A 25,327-nucleotide genomic window follows, 5' to 3' on the forward strand; every position below is an offset into this window, starting at 1 on the left:
CACTGAATAGGACAGCATACTGCCACAGCCAACGTGTGAATCTCAGACAGATCTGCCAGGCTCCTAGTTCAACCTCCCATTACCCAAAGAACCCAGGTTCCTTGCTGTCCACTCCCACCAACTCATCTCCTTTTTTGCACATGCACACTGTGTCCACAATCATTGTTAACGGTGCCTACATTTATTACAACCAAAGCTGAATGGCAAAAGAACGTGTTGTGTGCCTTGATGGAAACAGTTCCAAGAGGGGCAGTTTTCTTTCTTTCTTTTCCTATTTATTAGTTTGGTTTCACATATTAAAAATTACAGTCATATCACAACACATTCCAACAGTTCAAGATTCCCACGAATCTCTCTGGACTTCCCACCTCCCTCTCCGTGGGTCCCATTGTTAAACCCTTTCTGCTGCATCTTTTATATTCATCCAGATTTTTGTAGCACCATTATATCCATAGTTCTTGTTACATTACAAGTGTTATTACAATCCCGCTAACTACTTTAACTGTTTACAGTGGTCTCCAAGGTATGTTATAATCCCCCCCCCCCCATTCCTTATTAAAGTTTTGATCTTCCTTGTTTCTGATCTTTCCAGTCATTGTTGCCATTTTGGCATAGCCCATCAACTTGATCTGTCATTCTGCTATGCTAGGGACTTTGTATTCCTTCCATCTCTGGGTTATCAACATCCACACAGCTGTTGTTGCATACATGAACAGTCTTCTCTGGTCCTCTGGGATTTCAGCACCTACAATTCCTTATTAAAAAAAGCCTCTGTTTTTTTTTGGAAAAAGTTACTTTAAACATTTCCCCCCAATTCATTATATATCATTTCCCAGAATGCTTTTATCACCTTGCACGTCCACCACATATGATAAAAGGTGCCTTCTTTTTCTTTACATTTCCAACCAATATTTGTACTTTTCTTATACATTTTTGCTAACTTGCTAGGAGTTAAATACCAACGGTACATCATTTTCATATAATTTTCTTTCAATGTATAACATGCTGTAAATTTCAAATCAGTTCTCCATAACTTCCTCCATGATGAAAGCTGAATATTATACCCCAGATCTCGCCCAGTGTATCATTGCTGATTTAACCTTTTCATCTTTTGTATACCATTCCAAAAGCAGTCTATACGTTTTAGAAAGTAATTTTACAGTGTTGTCCAACAATTATTTTCTAAACCTTGAAGCTTCGTTACTAAAACCCTTACTTTTATCTATCTTAAAAAAATCATTTAATTGATGATATTGTAACCAGTCAGTTAATAAATCTCATATCCTCAAAATCCTTCAATTTCAACTGGTGTTCTGCTTCCATTAACAGGTCCGTATGTGTTGCCCAGTCATTTCTCATATTTACATTTTTAAAGGATATTGCTTCCAGTGGGGAAAGCCACCATGGCGTTTTCTGTTCTAGTAAATTATATTTCTCCCATACCACATAAATTGATTTTCTTACAAAATGATTCAAGAATCCTTTATGCACTTTTGCCTTTTCATACCATAGATATGCATGCCAAACAAACCTATTATCATGACTCTCAGGGTCTAAAATATTCGTGTTTTTTCAAATTATCCATTCCCGAAGCCAGCACAGGCAATATGCTTCATAATATAACATTAGGTCTGGTAGTGAGAAGCCACCTCTTTCTTTCGAATCTATTAATAATTTGTATTTTTTTCTTGGCCAAGAATAAAATACAAGAGGGGCGGTTTTCTGAGTCTATAATACATCCCGGAAACGCAGGGTCGTTCCTTCCATTTTGCGCCGGTAATCTGCATCAAACTCCTCCCTTTGAGCCACTGTGAAATAATTCTTCCAGTCGCCAACTTCACCTGAAGAAATTCAGAAGCAGAAAGAGAGAGCTTCACCCTGTGACCACTTTGAAAGATGGCACCCTCTCTCCTAACATAGGGGGTTTCTGTGATAACTATTACTTGCCTTTCTTTTTCTTTATAATTATAAAGGACCTTTATATTTACAAAGGTCCTCCTTTGGGTATCCAGCACAGTGCATTTAGGTTTTGTACATATTACCCAGGTTGTACCTGAGCAGATATGCAGTATTACTCTACCTATATGTATCTGCTCAGAAGTAAACTACATTGAGTTTGGTGGGACTTCCATGTAGATATATCTCAGATAGCAGCCTAAAGCTCTTAGGACAGCCTTTACCAAAGGTGTCATGGACTTTGAAGAAGCACCAATTCAGGGTGAAAAGGAGAAACGGGCTAAGAGGAAGACACATTTGGCAAACCCTCACCGTGATCAACTCCCGCCCAGAAACCTATGTCCCCACTGTGGAAGGATGTGTGGATCCAGAATTGGCCTCCACAGTCACTTACGGACTCACTGTTAAGACCGTTTTCATGGAAGACAATCTTACTTGGCTACAAGTGATCGTCAAATAAGAAAGCGCTTGGTGACTACACACTTTTATTCCCTATAAACTTAGCAAAATGGACTTCAGACCACTGGAACATTCTCTGGGTGATACATTGGGCCCAGACTGCATAAAAGATTACTCTCCCCAGTTAAACTTCACTTCCCAATTTTACCCTTCTTTGTGGGGAAAGGGGGAGCAAATGAACTTGTGTAGCAGGGAACAACATCTTTTGAGGTCTTAAAAGACTAGCGTCACTTACTCACCTTTCCTCATAAATCTGCCTTTTGTCTTGTCAAAGATGGCGTTGGGGACGGTCTCATAATTTGTCATTGGGTTCTTCTTCATGGTCTGGAATGATGCGTGGTGGACAATCTTCTGAAGGGCGTCCTCAGGCAGATCAACCTCCAGGAAATCTTTCACGCGACGGACCTCACGAGCCAAGTCCTAGCGGAGACATTCAGATGGGTGTGAATGGGAGTGAGGTCGCAATAGAGCAACCTGGTACTGCAATTTGCCTGTAAGCTCCAGAATGCCTCTGAGGTTCCTGAGAGTGCGGGAAGGAAACACTAACTGTCCGGCTGGTTCTTTTTCAAGAAGCAAAACCCAATGGTCTCTGGATCCCTTCCACATTTCTGCACTTGATAAATTTACTTTTGCATCACATGCCTCTCTGTTTCGAACACACTTTTTTTCATGTTGTGCATCACACAGCTTTGACCTGGAGGCAGTAGTGTTAAAATCTCACATTTCTGAGAGCAACCTGAGTGAGGAATGTGCCCTCTGCACATACTGGGAGATTTGTATTACTTCCAGGGATGGGAGATCAATTTGGTTGAGTTCGCATTTTAATGCAATTCTACCTAATTTGCGCTTCTTGAAACAATAAGAGAACTGAAATGCAGCTCTGAAGTTCAGACTTCTCTGAATTTTGCAGGAAAGCGAGCCAACAAAAAAAGGCATACAAGAAATGCATATGTTAGGGGAAAGTATAAATAAATGGCTCAGGACCGCAATACCTTAAGGACCGCCTCTTCCCTGGACTCCACATTCATCATTGTTTGTGTGCCTCCTCCACGTGAAGTCTGGAGGGTGGCAACACGAGATCGAGCCTTTTCTGTGGTGGCTCCTCATTGGTGGAATGCTCTCAGTGGCAAAGCTTCATGCTCCGGCACCGGGGGGCGGGGCTGGTGTGCGCCCCAGAGTTGTGGCATGCCACCTGCGGGGGCATGGCGCCCAGCGCAGGCAGGGGGCAGCCGCAATGGCACCCCACTGGGATTGCGCTGCCGGGGGCAGTGCACTCCCCCCACTCCTCTTCTTCCGCCAGTGAATGCTCTCCCCAGGGAAGTTCATCTGGAGCCTTCTTTATATATCTTTAGGCACCAGGTGAAAACATTTCTCTTCAACCAGGCCTCTGGCTGATTCATATTCTACACCCACCTCTTTCATGTCCTCGTAGAAGAGGTACAGGATACGGTGCTTTCCTTTCTCATCCCAGTAACGCCGGACATGGTCATACCAAGAGCCCCAGGCAACTGAGAGACAAGTGAGATAAGATGTAACAAGGATTAAGTCTGTCACCTAGTTAAAGGAATCAATTAATCCAATGCAATCCCACAGTCCTCTCCCATCCATGTGTACTTAGAAGAAGTAAGTACCACTCCATACAGGGGTACCTATTTCCAGGTATGTAGCAGAGCTGGGAAACCGGTGGCCCTCCAGATGTTGGGGGACTCAGCTCCAGCCAGCATGACCAACGGCCAGGGGCGATGGGAGGTAAAGGCTGCATTGTTCAGTTTTCCTGACATTTCCCTAACCTTTAATTTGCATAATAAAAAAATTCCTTCCAGTAGCACCTTAAAGACCAACTAAGTTAGTTCTTGGTATGAGCTTTCGTGTGGCAGACCAACACGGCTACCTATCTACTACTTTAATTTGCATGTTATAGTAAAGGTTTCAAATGGTGTTAAATGCACTTCTAGAAGTCTAGCTGAGTAAAGCACAAGATTTTGTTATTTGCTTCCGGAAAATAATCTGTTTGTAAGCCGGGAATCCTCTCGCAAACCCGGAAGTTTCTTACAGGAAAGGGGCGAGACGGAAAATGGGTGCGGGCCAATGAAAAACCAAGGGAACCTGCTTTACGTGAATCTATAAATTCCAGGAGTCCCCGGATATTTCCCCTCTAACTTGGTGGCCTTCAACTGCTGTGGATTGTGGCAGCACCCTGATATAAGGGGGATCGCAGTGCTGTTGAGGTTCAAGGTGGGTCTCACAAAATTCAGTTGCTCCTGTTCTGATTCATTAGACACCCCCTTCATCATGGAGAGGGAATCGGGGCATCTTCTGTACCCCACCCTCCCCATGCCCAACAAGCACTAATTATTCAAGATGAGCTTCTTCTCCTAGAACTGACGTTTGCCCTCCATGAATTTCTTCACATAGCCATCCCACGGCCCAGGGTCTGGCTGCGTCACATTCATCTGGTCAAAGAAGAAGTAGGAGACCAAGTTGTCCTTGGCATTACGAGCAACATAGATTACCTGCAAGGGACCAGAAGGGAGAATGGTATGAGGTGACATTGGGGCAGGATGGAGGGGTGGCAGGAAGGGTTGAGGCAAGCAACACTTACTTTACATTTCTGGTCCCAAAAGCTTTTAGGAACAAGCTGGAAGGGGAGGTGGGTCTTGATCACACGAGGAGATGGGGTATCTACCAGAATGCTGACCCCTAACGAAGAATCAGAGAAAGGGTTGGATGAGTTAGTTCACTGCCTGTGGGGTTTTTTTTTTTACAAGCAGGGCTGTGTGCGTGGGATCTCTGGGCTCACCTGAAGGCACTGGGGGTGGAGAGCAAATTTCTAGAAATGGGATCCGGATGTACACAGGAGCTCGACGAGCTTTTTCCACATCGCCGCCATTAAGGACCAGGTCAACAATCTCTTGAATCCATGTGGTACCTGAAAGCCCAGAGGAACAGTAAATATAGAGATCTACTAGAACCTAAAACCCCTTGGTGGATCTCACCTATAGAAGCATTAGCTGTGAAATAGAAAAAAACATGAAAGAAAATTGGGCAACATACAAAATGTTATTAGAGAAGAAAAATAATAAATTGGGATTGATTTATTTTTAAAGTCCTCACAAAATTGAAGTTGGTGTGAATTTCTCCTAGTACATAAACATAATCTGGCATGCAATTTTAACTAACATAAACATTTTTGCAGATTTCCCCAACTACAATGCATTTTGGGTATATTATTCCACTAATATTGGCATTTTGAGGTGAACTTTGCCCTAGCACAGGCGTTTTTCCACATGTTACTTGGTTGGAGACCTATATTGCAAAATTTAAAGAAGTGTGAATTTGGAAGTGAAATATACTCAGAGTCGAGTGTGGATTTCATGCTCTTTATTCAGCTCAGAGTAGTGAGGAATGGAAATTCCCCTGAAATGTCTGCTTTATATACATTATTTACACAATGGGCCCCATCTGATTGGCTAATTCTGGGATTCTCCTGTAGGCCAATCAGGTTGCGGATTCACTTCCACCCGGAGTTGGATTGGGTGGCTCCTGCGGACCAATAAGACTGCTGCATTCTGGGTCCTATTGTTCTAGGACCAATCAGACTGCTGCATTCTGAATCTTATTCGAGGACCAATCAGACTGCTGCATTTTGGATCCTATTCAACTCAGTACATAACAGGAAGGCTTATGTTATCAGCCCCACAAGTGCTGTTGGGATCCGATTTGGCCCAGACAGAGGAGAAGGAAGAAGTGGGGGACTATACCAAGGGAACCAGGGGTGGAGGAAGGGCATCTCCCATTTCCACTCTGGCTTCAGCCATTTCGGAGGGGAAATAGGGATGCCAGCTCTTGCCTCCAACCCTTCAGTGGAGCAGAGTGTGTCCGTGGAAGCTGAGGAGAGCTTTTATAAGCCAAGGGGAATGGCTGAACAGAAGGAGGCAGCCTTGTTACCCACAACAGAGCTCATGCTCAGCATTCCTGCAAGGCAAGAGAGTCTTACGAGTGAATGTGTCACACCTCAACTTTAAAAACTTGGCGGGAGAAGTGGGGAAGCTTGTTGGGACATATTTGTTGCTCAGCCCATTTTGGAACTCCCTGCCCTGCTGCGAATTCCCAGCTCCAGAGGAGCGCTGCATCTGAATAAAGATTTATTTAAATAAGTAAGAGCCTCAGCCTGTGTTTTTTGGGGAGCAGGAGCCGGGACAAGGTGACTGTGTTTTGCTTCACCTATTGTTTCCAAAAGTGCTGACTAGGCAGGTATACCTTGAATGTGAACTGCATGGACTTTCTCCCTCAACCATAGTTCAAACAAACACAAAAGCATTTGCCCACGTTGCCACCCCCTTGTTGTAAATAAAAAAATATGCCCTTTTCCCTTATGGGGTATCCAAGAGCCCATATAGAGTCCTTACATAGGTTCCCTATTGGTAGGAGAAAATAATACGAGGCCAACCAGAGAATATTGAGAAGCAAAGCAGCTAGTAAGCTTGATCTTTATTGATCTGTTGCTACAGGGTGCTCCCCTCACACGCAGGAAAGGAGGAGGACCCAGAAAAATGGCGTGCAAGGCCTTATAAAGACTTTTGAAATTCCCATCCTGTAGATCAAGACCACCCCCAGAAACATTATGCATACATCACAGAAGGGGTGTAACCTAAGACCACCCCTCAGATACATCCCACCTACATCACAGAAATTTAAATGTTGTTTTTCTCTTGTCCTTGTTTATCTCCTGTCTGGCAGGTTCCTTGATTGGATTTCTTGGGGAGCCTGGCCAGTCTTTTGTAGTGATAAATACTTATTCAAACACAGACATACCCTTAAGACAGGATTTGTGAAGGAAAAGACAACGGGGAGGCTTTTTCCAGTTTGACCTCGCAGAGAAAACATTTGCTCAGTTTAGGAATCAAAATGGTTCCAGGTTGGCCTTCCTGTGCTGATCTATGTATGTGTGGTTATGAATATTGCCATACCATAAAATTCCTATCACACCCTCTAATGTATAACTCACTCTAACTATTGGCCCTGCTAGTTTGACCTGTCCAACAGCATCTGCAGGGCCACAGCCTTGGTTCACTATCCCTGCTGTTGTCTCCCTCATGCCTCTGTTACATTTTTTTGAGCAGGTACAAAAAAACTAAGCAACAACATGTCTGCTACTGGTTTGTTCCACTTATTTAATATCCTTCCCCTCAGTCCTGAGGGATTACAACACTCTTGCAGTAACTTAAAATACAAATAAATGCTATACACATTGCACAATGAAACCAATTTTTGGGAAAACAACAGCAACAACTTATGCATATGTTTATGAAATAATGTAGCTTCCTTTTGGAAAGAACATGTTTACTTTTTGGTGCTTTTAAAGCCATTTCCTCGGCCAAGACACATATTTATGTAACTCCCTGAGAGACAATTGAGCAACCCTACAGCAAACCAACACATGGAAACCAATCTAATGAAATAAACCTCAATTTCTGCTTCCTTTCTCCTGATTTATTGGGCCCAGTGCATTTCTTCACCAGAGCAGCAGTCACCAGGATGGGCAAATCTGTCAATTTTGGTTTCTCTCCATTTCTTATCTTTCCAGTCTTCCAGTTCTCCACATTTCCATGTTTGCTCTGTTGTTGTCATTTTAAAGTCACCATGAAAGTTCACCAGCATTTTAGTGTGAAATTCCTCCATGTTTTTGTATAGAATTTTGCCTAAACATGCACGTTTTTGCATAGCAATTTCTCCCAGAACAATGCATTTTTCTATGCTGTTTTCACTCACACATGCATTTTGATGCATATTTTACCTTTCGTATATTCATTTTTGTACACATCAGCTGGCTGGATAATTCTCTTCCAAAATTTGAAGAGTGTCAAATAGGTTGGTTCAGCTTTAAAGGTGACCCGAATATAATTTCTCCCTAACAGTTCCTCCTTATTTCCTGGATAACAGGAGAACTTTGAGGGTGCTTTGAGGTTTGTCTCCTTGGTCTTCCCCCACCCCACCCGTTTTCTTGGAGGGGTGGCACCTGCGATTGCTATGGCCCAGCTCCTCCTGTTTTTCCTCCTGCAGTCATACACCCCGCCTGCTCCCCTTTCTGGTGTCTCACCTGCTTTGGGGTAAGTTGAGAGAAGCAAGTCATCTGGCCGCGCCTGGAAGTTTTCAATTGGAGCCCATTGTTGAGCCATGGGCTCCATCAGGGGGATCCCATGGACCAGCTCCAGCGGAAACCTCCGGAAGACATCCCTGTGCTTGTGCAAGAAGTCGTTGTAGTCTGTTTGGTTGGCCATGGTCCGAGGTGCAAGGGTTGTGTAGCCCTTCACAAAGAAAGCAGCAGCCTCCCGGGTATTATTCTCTAAGAGGGTTCTCCACTTCCACTCCACAACTGTGTTTCACTTCCTGCTTCCAGGCACAGTTGCTTCCCAGCCTGTTTTATTTCATCACTCTTATGCAATCTAAAGGGCAACAGGCAAGTTCCTCATTCAGGAAAAGTCCAACCCCAGGAAACAGTGTTTATTTTATCATTTCAATCCAGCCCATTGTTTTACCAGCCAACAGAATGGCTGCAGGGGGTGGATGGGTGGAGTATAGGCAGACTGAATACTATGCTTTTTCTCCCAGAACCTCCAATTTGTTCATTTTGTCCGCTGTTTGCCTAGATCTCAAGATTCCTCTGCAAGTAATCCAAGAATCTTGGCTTCTTCTTCTACCCTCAGCCTGAAAAGCCTCTTTTCCTCTCGCAGGAAATCCAGACCTCACACAAGTTCTTTCAAAACACAACTACGGTAAACTCTTCCCATTGCCTGGAGGAGGGATTTTATCGGAGTCATTGGCTTTCCTGTGTTGAAATTCTTTGGCTCAGCACCAGAGTGCGTAAAAAAACAACAACTAAGAGATAATAGCAAGTAATAGCTAATGGAGGAATGACATAAGAGCCCCTCTGGGTATATAAATAACAAATATACTGTATAGGTTGTTGTGTTTATATAGTAGCTGTGTTTGTCGGTGAGGGAAAACTCCACAGTTGAGTAATCATCTTTACTGGGACCAAGGAAAACATAACAAATTAGCATGCGAGTTCTGCAGAATTCATTCACAGGCGTAGTATCTGAGTGGTCCACATTAGCAAAGTGGCTGGGATAATGCAGAGTCAAGAGGGAAAATAAATAGATCAAATTTACTGAGGAGAACAGATCCAGGTGAACATATCCTGGTCTCAAAAACAAATCAAGAGGCAATAGAGGCCCCAGTGTTACTCTGTCAGGCCTAGAGAACGAACCCTGGGATCTTCTACACGGCAGTCAGAAAGTCCACAAGTTCCACCTCCCATCTTCATGTTGGGAAATATTTCCCGGGTTAAAATTATTGTGTCAGCGGTGCAAGAGACCTGCCAGAAAAGAAAACATCGCACCCCCTGTCTAGAATACTCAAAGTCACAGATCTCCTACTCTAAATGCAATACAGCTGCAATTCTGTGCACACTTACTTAGGAATATGCATTATTGATCTGGAGCATCAGGATGTATATTTCCATACAGCTGTGAACATTTAAAGCATGGGTGTTGCGGGGGGGGCAGGGGGAAGCTGCCCCCCCATCAAGTAAATAAATAGAAATACTTAACCAACAGCTTAGTTCTACTCCCCCTAACATAAATCATGGCTATGCCCATGATTTAAAGGAATTTCGAGGACACCCTCGAAATATGTCTCCTCCTGTCCCTTTCACGGTTCAGTAAAAAGTATATTCAGTGAATAGTTTCAAAACAGAAGGGACAAGGCTCAATTTCGCGTGGCGTACCAAATCCCTGAAAGGCATGAAAGTCAGGAGGTCCGTGATCTTGCCCTTTCTCAAATACGACTAGAAAGGCGCTCTGCACATATCTCAGAAGAACTCTCAACAGAGCCGATTCCGAACGCCCGGTTCGAGCGCGACCCCTAGTGGACATTTGTGTCCAATGCAACCCTCAGCGTCCCGTCATTCCCCGGCTTCCCTGTGCTGTCAATCAAGAGGACCGAACTTCTTCGACCTGCTCCTCCCCAACGTGGCCGGCCTTTGCTCCGGCTCGCCCGCGCGGGCGAAGCCCAAGTGAGGGCGGAAGTGGCGTCGTCGCGGGCAGGTGCGGGCGAGCGGGCGCTAGAGTGAGGGCGGAAGTGGCGTCAATGGCCGGGGTAGGGGGGAAGAGGAAGAAAAGGGCTGGTGCATTTGGCGTGCGGGGTGCCGGAGGGACGGGAGGATGGTGCTGATCAAAGAGTTGTGAGTACTGGGAGGGGTGTGGGGGGCGCCAGCGTGGGTGGTGCAGGGCATGGGAAGGGTTAACTAGGCAGTGGGGAGGGGGCTTTCCTAAAAATGGGTGGGCGATAAACAAGGGACCCGTCTACATATGGCTGCCCTTTCTACGGCTCTTCCTTCTGTATTTTGCTGGGGGTTTTTAGAGCGCCTAATAATGTGCGCTGGGTGAGATCTGATATTTTGGATGAATGGGGCCTTTTGTTTCTGCAGTGTAACGGGCGGCGCTTTCTCATATTGCCTCTGAAAAGCAGAAGTGGGGGGTCGCCTTGGCCCATTCGGTTTACCCTGCGAGGAGGCTTTTCGCACACCCAGTCCTCCAATCCATCTGGGGTCCCTGACCCGGCATGTTTTCCCGACAGGAGGCGGCCTGGCTGCCTCCACACTTGGCTTGCTTTATAGTTTATACCGTTATTCTCCATTTCGATGTATTTTTTCCCCCTCTTCCCCACCCTCCACCCATGTTTTTTCACCAAAGCTCAATGGAATAATCAGTGAGGGAGGAGAACAAATAAGTGCCAACCTCAGATCCCTGAATCCGTCATAATTTTTGTGCTGTGCTCGGCTCACTTTCTTTAAACTAAGGCCTGTTGATTTCCAGGAACTTATTTCGGAAGAAACACGAAATGTTTGCAGTTTCAGAGTGTTACCGCAAATCACGCTGAGCACTGTTTCAGGGGAAGTTGGCAGCAGCAGATTTATCTTTGTTAAAGCTGGCTGAGGCATGCGCTGGAGGAGAATTGTAGGAGAAAAGACCTTGGGGTGGGGAGATGACAGTCCAACTTATTTCATCTGGCACATACAATAACATTGCCTCAAGGGATGCAGCACACTTCCAGGGAGAAAAAGCCCTTTTTAATTCAGTAAGGCTTACTTCTGTATAGGCCTGTTTAGGATTGCACTGTGAGTTTAGGAAGGTTCTCTGTGCATATTAGTGTGCTCTTCCTCAGGGCAAAGGAGACAATCTGCTTTGTGTTTTGATTTCAGCGAAACTTCTGCAACACCTTTAAAGCACATCTCCCCCGCCTCCCTGGGATTCTGGGCACTGTAGTTTACCACTCAGAGTTGCAGTTCCCAACAGCTCTCAATGGACTACAGTTCCCATAGTTTTTTGAAGGGAACGTGTGTTTCTAATGGTACTTTAAAGGTATACCATGTACACGGCCTTCAAGTTTTGAGATACCAGGGTCCTGCATATGTATGTTATTGCAATGTGCTATATATGTGCTCACCTTAGCAGACTTTTTGGAAATTGCAGCGAGTGTTCAGTGCAGCTGACAAACTGATAATAGGCACCAGACAACAAGTACATATTACTCTCATTTGCCCCAGCTTCAGTGGCTCCCAATGGGTTCCTGAGACCAATTCAGAGTTCTGATTTTAGCCTAGAAAGCTTCTCACAGTTCAGGACCCCAATACCTAACAGAATGCCTCTGCCAACACATGCCCTGTGGTTGTCATCAGAGGCTTTCTTCTTCCTCCAAGAAAGGTCCTGTGATTGGCAACAAGGGAAAGAACATTTTGGCTTCTCTCTCCTACCACCCCATCTATGGATTGGTCTCCCCGGTGAGGCCCACCTGGTGTCAAGTTTAATACCTTTTGGCACCGGGTAAGGTCTTCCTCTACTTCCAGGCCTCTGGTGGTATTCGATAGGCTTGCTTATTAATTCAGTGTTACTGTTTTAAAGCTGCATTTTACGTTGCGGCTTGTTCTTTGGTATTTCTAAATTTTTGTACACTTTGATATATCATATTGTAAGTTGTTTTAAGACTAGTTTTAGTGGCAGTTTACTAGAAACTTGATAATGATAGTTCAGATGCAACAGTAGTGCTTTATTTAGTGGTCTTTGTTGAACGGTCTGTTAAATACATTCCAGGGTGAATAAAGTGTGTATGTGCTTTTTATCTGGTGCGTGTGGCAGTGGAGTGTGAGGGCTTGGGCACTGGAGGATTCCCTCTCTAACTCTTGTTTCTCTTTCCTCTCCCTCCCCCTCCCCCATGCTGCTTTTATCTCCATCCTCCAAAACCAGCCGGGTTGTGCTGCCTTGCTCCGTAGAGGAGGTAAGTTCCATTTACATGCAGCGGCATTAGGAAGTGTGCAACTTTGCTGACCCCCTAGTTGATCAATGGGGGGGGGAGGGATAATGGGTTGGCATAAATCAGCAGAAAGTTTAGGGTGCTTTTCTTCCTGTTTTTCATAGGTGGGGCCAGAACCAAAAACCAAAAGGGCATTGCCCTTTTTTGTCTCTCTTTCTGGCTCCCTGTTCTCTCCCTCTCTCTCTCCCCACCCAGCAGGAGTTGGGGCAGGCAGGCCTTGCCAAGTGACTCCTATGGCATTCCTCGTCCCCAGGACCTGTGCCTTATTTGAAGGCCAATGGGGCAGGAGTATTTCCCCTTCTCTCTTTCCCAGTGCTTGGAATGAGCTTAACAGACTTCATCAAATTAGTTCAAAAGTCTCTAAACTACATCTGAAAGTAGTTTCCAGAATTGCCAAGTGATCAAAACTTGAATTACATTTGTTTCAGCTTAGAACTTTGAACGATTTCTAGTTTTATCCTCAAGTTCGTTCTCTCATCTGTGCTTTTCACTCTATAGACTCTCATCTTAAGTTTATTTTATACTTCAGCACAGGAGCATTTTGAATACTGAAAAAAATTCTTGAGGATCATTTGGATCAACTTGGAACTGTGACCTGAAGGCAACTACTTTGTTTTGTAAAGGGACAAATTTGAACTGGGATGAGTTCCTTTTGGGACATGTTGAACTTGACTCTCCTGTTTAAAATGCCCATTTCCAACCTCTGCCCTTTTCCTCTTCAGTATCAGGTGGGGCAGTTATTCTCTGTTGCTGAAGCCAGCAAGAACAACACTGGCGGCGGCGAAGGGATTGAGGTGCTAAAAAATGAACCTTACGAGTGTGAAGGGGAACGAGGGCAGTTCACCCACAAGATCTACCACCTCCAGAGGTAAGGTCCTTCCTGGGCACGGGCATCCAAAGGCATGGGCTTCCTCTGACGCCCTGTTTTTCTCTCTCTTGCAGCAAAGTACCTGGATTCATTAAGATGTTCGCCCCTGAGGGGTCCCTAGTTGTTCACGAGAAAGCCTGGAATGCCTATCCCTATTGTCGAACGGGTGAGCCAGGGAGAGGGATGGGAGAAGGGGCTATGTCTGTAACTGGGACTCCCTAGGTCAGGGTTTCCCAAACTTGGGTCTCCAGCTGTTTTTGGACTACAACCAATAGTCATACTAGCTTTCCAGTCCAGCAGGAAACATTATCAGAGTTCAGGGACAGTCAAAACTGGTGTGGGAAACCTTTGGCCCGCTAGATGTTGCTAAACTACAATTCCCATCATCCCTGGTTTTGCCCATGTTTGCTGGGGCTGATGGGAGTTGCAGTTCAGCAACAACTGGAGGACCATAGCTTCTCCACACTTTGTCTAACCTGCTGGATATATTGGGCTAAAACTGTCCTGTGTGATTTGGGTTACATATATGGCAAGTGTGGCTAGAGAAGACTTACATCAAGCTGATTAGGGAAGGTTTTTAGTTTCATTATCCTGCACTAACATGTTCTGTCTTTCTCTTCTTTCTTGTGGTCCCGTCTGCTGCAGTTATTACGGTAAGTGACTTGGGGAAGGGACATCTGTGGGTGGGCAGGCAGCGCTTGTCAGTGAACCCCAACTTCCTCAGATTCTCTGGGTACATCTGTGTCCTCGCCTATCTCCAGTAAGCTATGGCACACCTCCTATCCCATGAAGTCCACTTCTCATGAGTCACACACCCACATCCCAGAATGTCGCAGAGCATTCTGGGAAATATGTCTGCTCAAGTCATGTGTGGCTTTAGGTCTGCGTGTGCTCTTGTTACCACAAAGTATTCTGGGTAACCATTCTTCTCTCCTCCCCCACCCTTTCCTTTTTGGACAGAATGAATATATGAAGGATGATTTCTTCATCAAAATTGAAACCTGGCACAAACCGGATTTAGGTGACCAAGACAATGTAAGTGACGGGAATGAAACGCCATGTTTTATCCACAGAACCAGGGTGCCCAAGTCCTGCTGAATTTTACTCTCTATTAATAGAAAGACCGTGGACACAGATGCACTGTTTTATTATTAGGGTGGTGGTGGTATTTGATTAACCAGAATTTTTTCTTTCTGCAAAAAGAAAATATTTTGTATCCGGAAAAGTTGTTGTTATTTATGTCACTTATGAGTTGCTTCCTGTGAGGCATCTTGAAGTGATTTACAATACAATGGCATATATAAAATAGTTGCATATGTAAAAACAACTGAATACAAAACAAACACAAAAAATAAACATAAAAATGCTTTTAAAATAACACCACATACAGGAAATCAGTTCAGATCCAGGACAGATACCAGCTGGGATAAATAATTTAGACTTTGTTAAGGTTCCATTGCATATATAATAAGAAATAAAGCACTTATTCTTGCAAAGATCTTGAAAGCACTTTAGAGGAGACTGTATGGAACAGAAACATGCTTTATCATTAGCTATTGGATGCAGTTTGGGGTTACAGAGGTCTTTTTCTCTTCTAAATGACTGAAATATTTGGCAGTATTGAGGGATGCAGTCTTGAGGTATTAAATTTTCTGTGATTTTTTTTGAAGCAAATCTGGGTTATGTATGTTGTTATTATTTACCATATTTTTCGCCCTATAGGACGCACTTTTTCCCCTCCAAAAATGAAGGGGAAATCTGGGTGCGTCCTATGGGGCGAATGCAGGAGTTCCCCGCAAGGCTCCCCACGCTGCGGATAGCAGCCTGCCGCCCAGCGCAAGGGGCGCCCTGAAGCAGAGCGCCTCCCGCGCCAGGCAGACATCCGCAGCATGGGGAGCCTTGCAGGAGTTCCCCGCACGGCTCCCCACGCTGCGGATAGCAGCCTGCAGCCCCGCGGGGGGGGGGGCGCCCTGATGCAGAGCGCCCCTCGCACGGGGCAGACATCGGCCAGCCCCACAAGCTCGGGGGACAGCAGGGAGGCACAGCGCCGCCATCCCGCTGTTCCTCGACCTGGTTCTGTTTCCCCGACCTGCTTTGGGGGGGGGGGGAATAAAGGGAATTTTTTCCCCTTTATTTCCCCCCCAAAAAACTAGGTGCGTCCTATGGGACGAAAAATACGGTAATTTCTATACAGTCATGAGAAAATTGAATTCTGTGGTTTTACATATGAAAACATAACAATTATCTGTTTTTTAGCAGGTCTTAAAATTAGGTAAATACAACCTCAGGTGAAGAACAACACATGACATATTATTCTACGTCATGATTTATTTAGCAAAAATAAAGCCATAATGGAGAAGCCATGTGTGCAAAACTAAGTACACCTTATGATTCAATAGCTTTTAGAACCACATCTAGCAGCAATAGCTTGAAGTAATCATTTTCTGTATGACTATATCAATCTCTCACATCATTGTGGAGGAGTTTTGGCCAACTCTACTTTACAATTTTGCTTCAGTTCTTTGAGGCATTTGTTTATGCGCAGCTCTCTTAAGGTCCCACCCAAATCTTGTGTGTTTTGATGTAAAATACATTATTATTATTAAATTGAACACATTGATTGCCTAACACTCGTCTTTAGGCCAGTACAAAGCATATATCATAAAACAGAAGCATATTAAAAAGTCAACAAAACCCAATCAAACTTTCAGTGCTGGCGACTCCCATTTTTGTTTTGGGTGAGGACATAAAAACTCTTCTCTCTACAGGTCCACAGCCTCGATGCGGAAACTTGGAAAGATGTTGAGGTGGTCCATATAGATGTCGCTGATCGGACGCAAGTATCAGATGACGTAAGAGGCAACCTTGCTTTTTGTTTGGCAGTTGGAAGAGTGTTTGGCAAAGGTTATCATGACACAGAAGGCAGGGGAATTCTGGGAGGGAAAGTGCCCTTCCAGCCGACTGCTTTTGATAGGAAAGAAGGATCCCTTTGTGGCTCTAGAGTGTGAAAGCCATGAGCACAAAGGGAATCTTTTTGGTTATTGTAGCATCTGCAAACACCCTGCTTGGAACCATTTGTTCTTTTGAATTGCTCTAGATTGGGAGAGCTCAGGAGAACAGTACCCCAGCAATTCTAGGCTACAGCTATCCTGCCCACCACTACCTGGCCTGAGGGGCCTTCATTTCCACACACAACTCACTCCTCTTCCTTCTCCCTCCTTTATCCCCCCAACATTGACAGAGAAAGGAAGTTTGCTTATATCTGGCCAGGCTCCACATTGTGATTTCATTTGTTCCTGCTGGCCCATAGCCTACAGAAGGGATGAAAGGAGATCTCCCCTTGAGTGAGGAGAGGCCCCTGAGTGGAGAGCTTGTCTCTGAGCATATGCTGAGCACTTTCTCTTCGCCTCCAAGTGACTAGTCTATTCTCTCTAAGGATGTACCTTCACCTTAGAGTGAAGGTAACAGGAGTGGTGGTGACGGCTGGTACAACTAAAACCACATTGTGGCTCAACTTTTTGCACTGCTCGTAGTATCCAAAATAGTACCCTTTTGCTTTCAGGGTTGGCTCTTGGTTTTTAGTTGTTATCAGGCCCTGTTTTTGTGTCAAGAGGAATCTGCCCTTTCTGACTGCTTTTCTACCTGCTGAACAAAAATCTTCATGGCATTTATCCATCTCTGCCCCACTGTATCTCATACTGCTGACATTCTCATCTCTGCTCTCTTATCTTTCAGGATTACAAGCCAGATGAAGACCCGGCTCTTTTCAAATCACTGAAGACGGGCAGAGGGCCTCTTGGTCCTGACTGGAAGGTACGTCCAGTCCCCTGTCTTGTAATTTGCTTCAAGATGCCTTATGGGATGCAATTCATAAATGAAATAATAGATAAACGGATGATAGCAAAACTTGCGAACCAGCCCGTAAGTGTCCTGCTCCCTCCCATCCATACATCTCGGGCCTCTTGGTTGTTCTGAAGACAGGCTTTGGCGGTGGTGGTGGTAGTGGGACCCCAGGGGTCTGCAGATTTCATCTTAGCAAAGCAAAATGTGCGCTTGCTGTGGCACCAGACCCAAAAGATGGAGCCTTCTCTGTGACCTTTTAGTCATGGCAGCAAGAGAGAAAGCAAGTGTTGCAGTGGTCACTGGGTGCACAAACTGGCTGTAGGATTTTTTGGAGCGAGGCTGGGTCTTATCAATACTGAAAGGTGCTACACCCACCACCTTCTATTAATGCTGCCAGGGCTGGGGCTGTGAGAGACATAAACAGCAGTCACTGTTGGGGGGAAACGGGGGGGGGGAACAGTTGGGGGTCATAGCAGAGGGGAAACTTAGGATAATCAGGGCAAAGGTGTATGTATTGCTGTTTGTTCTATTGTGTTTTAAATACATTGCAAGCCGCCTTGAGAACTTTGGTTCGTAGGCATGGTGTAAATACTTCTAAATGAAATATAAAAAAGGGGTATATTTCTTTTTCATCCCTGCAAATCCCCCTCAGATGTTTCATCTATAAGAGAAATCTCCACAAGTTTGCTTTGAAACTTCAGCGGCAACTCCAGGCCTAATCTTCCTGGCTTCTTCCTTTCTCCCCCTTCCCCTTCCCCCCTATCTCCCGTCCATTAGCGGGAACTAGCCAACAATGAAGATTGCCCCCACATGTGTGCCTACAAACTTGTGAGTGTGAAGTTCCGCTGGTGGGGTCTTCAGGGCCGAGTGGAAAAATTTATCCAAAAGGTAAGATCAGGCTGAGGCGTTGGAGCTTGCTTGGATAGTAACAGATGGCAGAGCAATATTAGCAAGTGGGATTCGAGACTTTCTCCAGCGTCGTTGAGGTTTTTTTAGGGGCGGGAAGAGGTGGGGGTAAAAAAAACCCATCTTGAGCTTGCTCTGCAGAATGCAACCCCTCAGAGTGTAGACTATTATCCCCACTTCAAGGTCTCTTGCATTCTTGTCATCCTGTTTTCTTGAAGCCTTTCTTCTCTTCCTACAGCAAGAAAGACGCCTCTTTACCAACTTCCATAGGCAGCTATTTTGCTGGTTGGACAAGTGGGTGGATTTAACCATGGCTGACATTCGACGGATGGAGGAAGAGACACAGAGGGAGCTTGATGAGGTATTTTGGGGCAGAGGACCAGGTTTGCGGGTGCAAGGGGCACTTGGTTTGGGTTATGAGAGCTTCCCTTACTTTTGTGCTTGAACTCTTGTGGGTGGAAGGCCAGAAGTACAGTGGTACTTCGGGTTACATACACTTCAGGTTACAGACTCCGCTAACCCAGAAATAGTACCTCAGGTTTAGAACTTTGCTTCAGGATGAGAACAGAAATCGCGCAGCAGCAGCGTGAGGCCCCATTAGCTAAAGTGGTACCTCAGGTTAAGAACAGTTTCGGGTTAAGAATGGACCCCTGGAACGAATGAAGTACGTAACCAGAGGTACCACTGTACAACTTTCCCTGTCACTGGGTCTTAAAGGATGGCTTTGCCCTACAAGCCTGATCTCTGAGATCATTTCCGGGTGGCTTGCTTCAGATGCCATTGTTGTCAGAGAGTAAGGCGGATGGGGTCAAGCAGCCAGGCCTTTTCTTTTCATGGCTTCCTTATTGTGAAACTCCCCTCCCAAAAAGTCCTTCCATGGCCAGCTCAGTCCGCACTTGTAGAAGCTTAGTTAAAACCCTTAGAGCCAGTGTGGTGTAGTGGTTAAGAGCGGTAGTCTCGTAATCTGAGGAACCGGGTTCAATTCCCCGCTCCTCCACATGCAGCTGCTGGGTGACCTTGAGCTAGCCACACTTCTTTGAAGTCTCTCAGCCCCACTCACCTCACAGAGTGTTTGTTGTGGGGGAGGAAGGGAAAGGAGATTGTTAGTCGCTTTGAGACTCCTTAAAGGGAGTGAAAGGCGGGATATCAAATCCAAGCACACTCTCTCTCTCTCTCTCTCTCTCTCTCTCTCTCTCTCTCTCTCTCTTTCCTGTTTGTTTTCCCGCAGCTAGTCTTGAGGCTTTGTTGATTTCAATGAGCCGAGTTGCTACGCAGATCTGCCAGGCAGGATTTTTTAAAAAATCACTGCCACTGTTCCGTTGAGTGATGATCGGTACTCCTGTTCTATATTTGCTGCCCCTATGGCACACTTCTTCTTGTAGGTGCAGATCCCCTGACAAGAGGAGAAGTTTCCAGCTAGGGCCATAGGTTTAATTTAGTCGATGTGGTTTTGATCCACTAATATAGAAGCTGAAAACCCTGATTCAAATCCTGAAACATGAAAAATGCCAATGGTGGACCCCATCATGGGAGAAGCATTCTCTCTTCAGTCTCTCACAGGAGGGAACTCCACTTCCAAGACATATGCCATCTAAAACTTATAGATATGTATGCACCCTATACATATGCCATCTAAAATCGGGTATACTTTTTTCCCTTCTTCAAAAGCGTTTAGTCATATGCAAGTTTATGTAGATTCAGTTGTTTTAAAACTCAGTTGATCTGCTTATGGGTGAGAGAAGCTTTGGCCCTCCATACGTTCCTGAACTACAACTCCCATCAGCCCCTGCAAGCATCACCAGTGGTGAGGAATGATGGAAGTTGTTGTTCAGCAGCATATGGTGCACCAAAAGTTCCCCACAGAGGTACGAAGATTACCACAGTTGGATAACAGTCCTATATGATATCAATGTGGAAGAAGATAATTTGATAGGCATAGGTTTTTTCCACTGCTGTAAGAGATGCACTGCAAAAATCTCCTCTTTTAAAAATATTTAACTGCTAATGTGCTTACCATTGTTTCCTCAATTTGTAGTTTTTTAATGTCTGTAAATGTATAGTTACATAAATATGTTATGCTTCTGTAAACATATTTTATATATTTGTAAATTTATACCTTTCTAGGTTTTGATGATTAAAACCTTTTTCTATACAACTTTTACAAAATATATATAGGAGTCCTGCCTTCATTTGAATCTGTTCCTCCTTAAAATAAAAGAGAGGAAAAACTGGTACATACAAGTGTTTTGTTGATAGATAGATCCCATTTTGCACTTTGGGATTAAATGTGGTTCCTGTCTTGCCCAGAGAGTATTAAATATGCTTTGAACCCACAAACCCTATAATGTTTGATAATATGCTGATGCATTTAAATACACTTGTAATTGATTATTGATTTATTTTTTAAAAAATCTTTTTTAATTTATTGGCAAATCTTTCTGGCAAGGCCATGTGGAAGTAAACAGCCAGTACTACCAGAAGTTACCCAGATGCTGAAGGATCTTGTTTTGTTGCAGATACGCCAGAAGGGCACTGTGAGAGGAATGACTGCAGGGGACGAATGAGCGCCCCCTACTGCCTGGGCCGAGAAGTAACAAGGTAGAAGAAACTGGAGGGTGGAAAGCTTTACATAGTTATGGGTGGAAACTCTGGGTGAGGGTGGGAGGAGACAGTGATCATATCTTGGCCTCATCAAGCCATGATATGCATGTGCCTATGCCCCCCCAGCCAATTTGTGGCATGAGAAAACAAGCCTGGGTGCCTCTGATTAAGCAAAGTTTCCCGTATTGTCAAAACTTGGGAGATACAGTTACCACGTTTGGAACAAGCAACAATATTAAGGCAACTTAGAACTATGGTTTTAGTATTTGGTTTTGTTCTGGAGCTGGTAACCATCGTTTCCTGGGTCAGATGAAACCAGAAACTATGGTCAACTAGAGACTTTTTGGTTTGTTTGCTCCTGCCACGCAGAGAAGGCCAAGTTGTCTTTTTAAAGAACATTAAATAAGAAAAGGAAAGCTGTTGCTTTTCGCTGCTAATACTTCCTTTTTGTCTTCTTTCTATCCCAGGTGCAGTGCCCTTTCTGACCTGAGATTGGACCTCTCTTCGTGGGACTCCGATCTCCCTCCCCTTGCCACCTTGGGAGGGGAAGATGGGTCCCCGTTCTTCTCCGTCCTTCTGGTCCGAAAATACTGTATTCAAAACTGCCCCTGCTTCTGCCGGCACGGGAAAACCCAGGAAACTGCCCTTTACTTCTTACTGATCATGGATTAATAGGTGCCCCCCTCGCCACAAGTGGGGCCTTAAAAGGGGGAGGCAAGGACCTTCCAGGGTGGGGTGGGGATGTCTCTCTTATTTTTGCCCTGCAGGAGCAGGGCTGCATGACTATTAATAAGATTAACCTTAACCTTATTTGAAATTGTATTGGGTTGGGGAGGAGCTTTCTATAGGCCAAAGGGAAAGGAAGATCAGGAATGCCTAAACGGGGGGTGGGGAGGAAGAGAACGAGTGAAACTATATAAGGAGCATCATTTTTGCCTTCACTGTGGATTTAAAATTGTCTTTCGGAGAGGCATGGAAGCGCTGCTTCAGCACCACATTCATCTCCTGGGATTGTGGGGAACAATGACCGCAGCAGTTTCACTCTCGGTTCTTCCCGTGCCATATGGTGGAGTTAAAACGTGCCGCTAAACTGACTCGTTTGTTTTAGGCAGCAAAGTTGACCTGCCCTGTTTTCCAAAGAAGGCCACATGTGGCTAAAATTTTCAGGGTCTGTTTCTTGACCCTTCATTTCCTCCTTTTTAAATGGCACTGAACTCTACTCCTAGGTTGTTGGTTTGTTTTTATTTCAATCTTCTTTTCCTTGTCCCTCACTTCCCCGTTGTGTTGGTGGGAAGGGCATGTAATTTCCCCCCACTTGGGAGAGTCACTCAGAAACATTTCAGCTGCCCCTTTGGGTCTTAAGTGAGGGGGAAGTGGAGGCATTTAAGGCCCAATAGTGCATTACTAAGGATCTGAACAGTATTTTTTTTAAGCAAGAAAAACACTGAAATCTTTTTTTAAAAAAGCAAAACAACAAATAAACTTGAAGTTGAGTTCTTGTGCTGTTTCCTTGTTGTGGGATGGGTGGGAGACACAGGGAGGGTTAGTGGCTGCTGTGGCTCATAGAGGAGGGTGAGATCTTGCAAGTCCAACCCTATGTCAGTGGAGGAAATTTGCTGATCTGGATAACTTAGTTACCTGGCTTCTGCTTAATAAAAAACAACAGCAAGAACACCTCTAGCCATGGGAACGTCCACCACCTTCTAAGGCAGCCTGCTCACACTCACAAACAGCTCATACAGTCAGGAAGTTATTCTTAAATGTTTCATTGAAAACCTGCTTGTCCTTAGACCCTGTAGTTCAGGGCCTTCCCTCTGTAGCAGCACAGAACAAATCTACCCCATATGTGGCAACTTTTTCAGGAACTGAATAAGATGGCTACTGTACTTTTTCACCTGTTAATCAACTTTTCTCCAGGTTAAACATACCCAAAGGTTTTGGTCTCCTATTTTGTTCCTTTCCTGCAGTATAAGATGGGCTAGAGAGAAGCTCATGCGCGTGCGTGCGCTGGGTATTTTTTATGTACCCGATGCAGAAGTTTCCAGAAAAAATTACAAACCTGCTCAGTCCTCCTTCCTCACCTCTCTGTTCTTCCTTGTGGGGAAAGGCAAGAACTGACTTAATAATGCTGCTGCTTCCCCAGCAGGATGGAAGAGAAGCTCTACTTCCTGTTCCAGCTGTGAGGAACCTCTGGCCCTCTATATGTTGCTGAACTACAACTCCCACCATCTCAGCCCATTGGCTATGTTTGCAGAGGCCAGTAGGTCTTCCTTATTCCTTTCCTAACCACACCCTAAAGAACATAAGGCAAGAAAGAGAATCCCACAAAAGGTGCATTTTCAAGGTCAGGCATCCCCAACCTGTGACCCTCCAGATGTTTTGGCCTACAACTCCCATGATCACTAGCTAACAGGACAAGTGGTCAGGGATGATGGGAATTGTAGTCCAAAACATCTGGAGGGCCCAAAGGTTGGGGTGCCTGGTCAAGGTCATACGTTGCAGCTTTTGACTGTTCCCTTCAAACCCCAAACATACGTGGATGGAGCTCAGAGCAAGCCAGTGAGAGACCAAAAGCTGAAGCCACAGTAGAACTAATTCATGCTCTTAGAATTTGTTTCAACTAAGGCTGCCATCTGATTAAAGGAAATATTGGTCCGTGCATCAAATTGGTTTGGACTGAGTGACCAAAACAACACTAATTTGCATAAGACAGTTGGTTTGTTTGGGGTTTTTTTGAGGAGAGAATACTTTTGTTTTTAGATGATGTGTGTATATGTCACAGCCAATGCCATTTCGGAAAAGGCATTCTGAGAGTGAAAGGGGAATGCCTCTAGTAACAGTTTTACAAGTAACTTGTATTTAACAATACTGTAACTTCTAAAAAGTGTGTTTCTCTCATGGATTGGGGATACTTGTTTATAAGGCAGGCATAGGCAAACTCGGCCCTCCAGATGTTTTTGGCCTACAACTCCCATGATCCCTAGCTAACAGGACCATTGGTCAGGGATTATGGGAACTGTAGTCCCAAAACATCTGGTGGGCTGAGTTTGCCTATGTCTGTTATAAGGAATCATTAAAATAAGGCTGAAATCCTATACCTACTTACCTTGGTGTAAGTATCCTGGAAATCAATAGGTCTTAGGTCTGAGTACCATGCATAGAGGGATAAGAAACCTTTGGTCCTCTGGAAGTTTCTGAACTACAATCCCCAACAGGTCCTGCAAGCATAGCCAATAGCCTCAGGTGATGCAAGTTGTAGTTCAGCAACAACAGACAGTCCCTGCAACTGATTATGATGTTGTTGTTGTTTAGTCATGTCTGACTCTGTGACCCCATAGACCAGAGCACGCCAGGCACTTCTGTCTTCCACTTCCTCCCGCAGTTTGGTCAAACTCATGCTGGTAGCTTCAAGAACACTGTCCAACCATCTTGTCCTCTGTCATCCCCTTCTCCTTGTGCCCTCCATCTTTCCCAGCATCAGGGTCTTTTCCAGGCAGTCTTCTCTTCTCATGAGGTGGCCAAAGGATTGGAGCCTCAGCTTCATGATCTGTCCTTCCAGTGAGCACTCAGGGCTGATTTCCTTCAGAATGGAGAGGTATGATCTTCTTGCAGTCCATGGGACTCTCAAGAGTCTCCTCCAGCACCATAATTCAAAAGCATCAATTCTTCGGCGATCAGCAACTGATGTATTACATTGTAAAAACTGTTGTGAGCACACATACAACAGCTACCTGATGTCTTTTTGTGCTATTCCCATCAGGAATCCCACCCAGATCTTAGTTTTAACTGCTTAATGAAATTTTCACATGACAAAACAATTGTTTTGAAGTAACAAGGAAAACAAGCCTTTTCTAGCTGGTTAGCCATCTCCATCTTAAAAATAAGGTTTCCCTCCTGGGTGAGATGGGGGGGGTGCCTCTGGGGTGTGTGATGCCTGTAGATTGAGGTTTAAGTGCTTAGATTTAAAGCACACACTTGTTTTACCCTATTTAAAAAGCCAATTTAATTGGTTGACCCAGCCAATAAAATTTTTGGGCAGCCCTAGTTTGAAGTGCTCTTCGGCCATGTTTTTCCCGTCTGCATCCCCATCTGTATCCTGTTGCACAACTTTTGGTCAGGCCTCCAGAACGGGCAAATTGCTAAACCAAACACAACACAACCGCTCCTTGTATGGTGGCTTGCAAGGGGCTTGATTCTATATGCCCGGGGAGTCAGTGTGCACCTGCCGGCCCAGCCAGTGCATAGTGGGACGGCGCAAATTGTGCAATCCTGAATTTGATCGAACTCATTCTCGGAGCTGGCAGGGAGAACCCAGGAGGA

General features: G+C 44.9%; 2 protein-coding genes across 2 annotated transcripts; one reads left to right on the top strand and one right to left on the bottom strand.

The window, feature by feature from the left end:
* Positions 1-159: 159 nt before the first annotated feature.
* Positions 160-9,195, bottom strand: LOC308572696 (sulfotransferase 1B1-like). Its single transcript, XM_081169004.1, has 7 exons — positions 8,516-9,195; positions 5,216-5,344; positions 5,018-5,115; positions 4,802-4,928; positions 3,829-3,923; positions 2,655-2,835; positions 160-1,841 (listed from the first exon to the last, which is right to left on the bottom strand). Exons 1-7 carry the CDS (start codon positions 8,694-8,696, stop codon positions 1,729-1,731), a joined length of 924 nt encoding a protein of 307 aa, XP_081025130.1. The 5' UTR covers positions 8,697-9,195; the 3' UTR covers positions 160-1,728.
* A 1,338-nt stretch (positions 9,196-10,533) lies between these two features.
* On the top strand, positions 10,534-22,500 carry LOC308570695 (phosphatidylinositol transfer protein beta isoform-like). The gene is made up of 12 exons (XM_081165609.1): positions 10,534-10,660; positions 12,723-12,753; positions 13,512-13,657; positions 13,732-13,873; positions 14,239-14,310; positions 14,618-14,692; positions 16,426-16,509; positions 17,393-17,470; positions 18,278-18,388; positions 18,645-18,767; positions 20,923-21,004; positions 21,475-22,500. Exons 1-11 carry the CDS (start codon positions 10,641-10,643, stop codon positions 20,968-20,970), a joined length of 930 nt encoding a protein of 309 aa, XP_081021735.1. The 5' UTR covers positions 10,534-10,640; the 3' UTR covers positions 20,971-21,004; positions 21,475-22,500.
* Positions 22,501-25,327: the final 2,827 nt, after the last annotated feature.

Source organism: Podarcis bocagei, assembly GCF_964188305.1.
Source record: "Podarcis bocagei genome assembly, chromosome: 13".
Classification (NCBI taxonomy): Eukaryota; Metazoa; Chordata; class Lepidosauria; order Squamata; family Lacertidae; genus Podarcis; species Podarcis bocagei.

What these genes read in the sequence shown, in the direction of transcription:
- LOC308570695 (XM_081165609.1), top strand. Translation starts at nt 10,641, where the DNA reads ATGGTGCTGATCAAAGAGTT. An exon ending in CGTCTGCTGCAGTTATTACG is followed by an intron (nt 14,311 to 14,617) that starts GTAAGTGACTTG and finishes CTTTTTGGACAG; the next exon opens with AATGAATATATGAAGGATGA. An exon ending in TGGAAAAATTTATCCAAAAG is followed by an intron (nt 18,389 to 18,644) that starts GTAAGATCAGGC and finishes CTCTTCCTACAG; the next exon opens with CAAGAAAGACGCCTCTTTAC.
- LOC308572696 (XM_081169004.1), bottom strand. Translation starts at nt 8,696, where the DNA reads ATGGCCAACCAAACAGACTACAACGACTTCTTGCACAAGCACAGGGAT. An exon ending in CTCAACTTACCCCAAAGCAG is followed by an intron (nt 5,345 to 8,515) that starts GTGAGACACCAG and finishes CTGGGCTTTCAG; the next exon opens with GTACCACATGGATTCAAGAG. An exon ending in TTTGGGACCAGAAATGTAAA is followed by an intron (nt 4,929 to 5,017) that starts GTAAGTGTTGCT and finishes GGTCCCTTGCAG; the next exon opens with GTAATCTATGTTGCTCGTAA.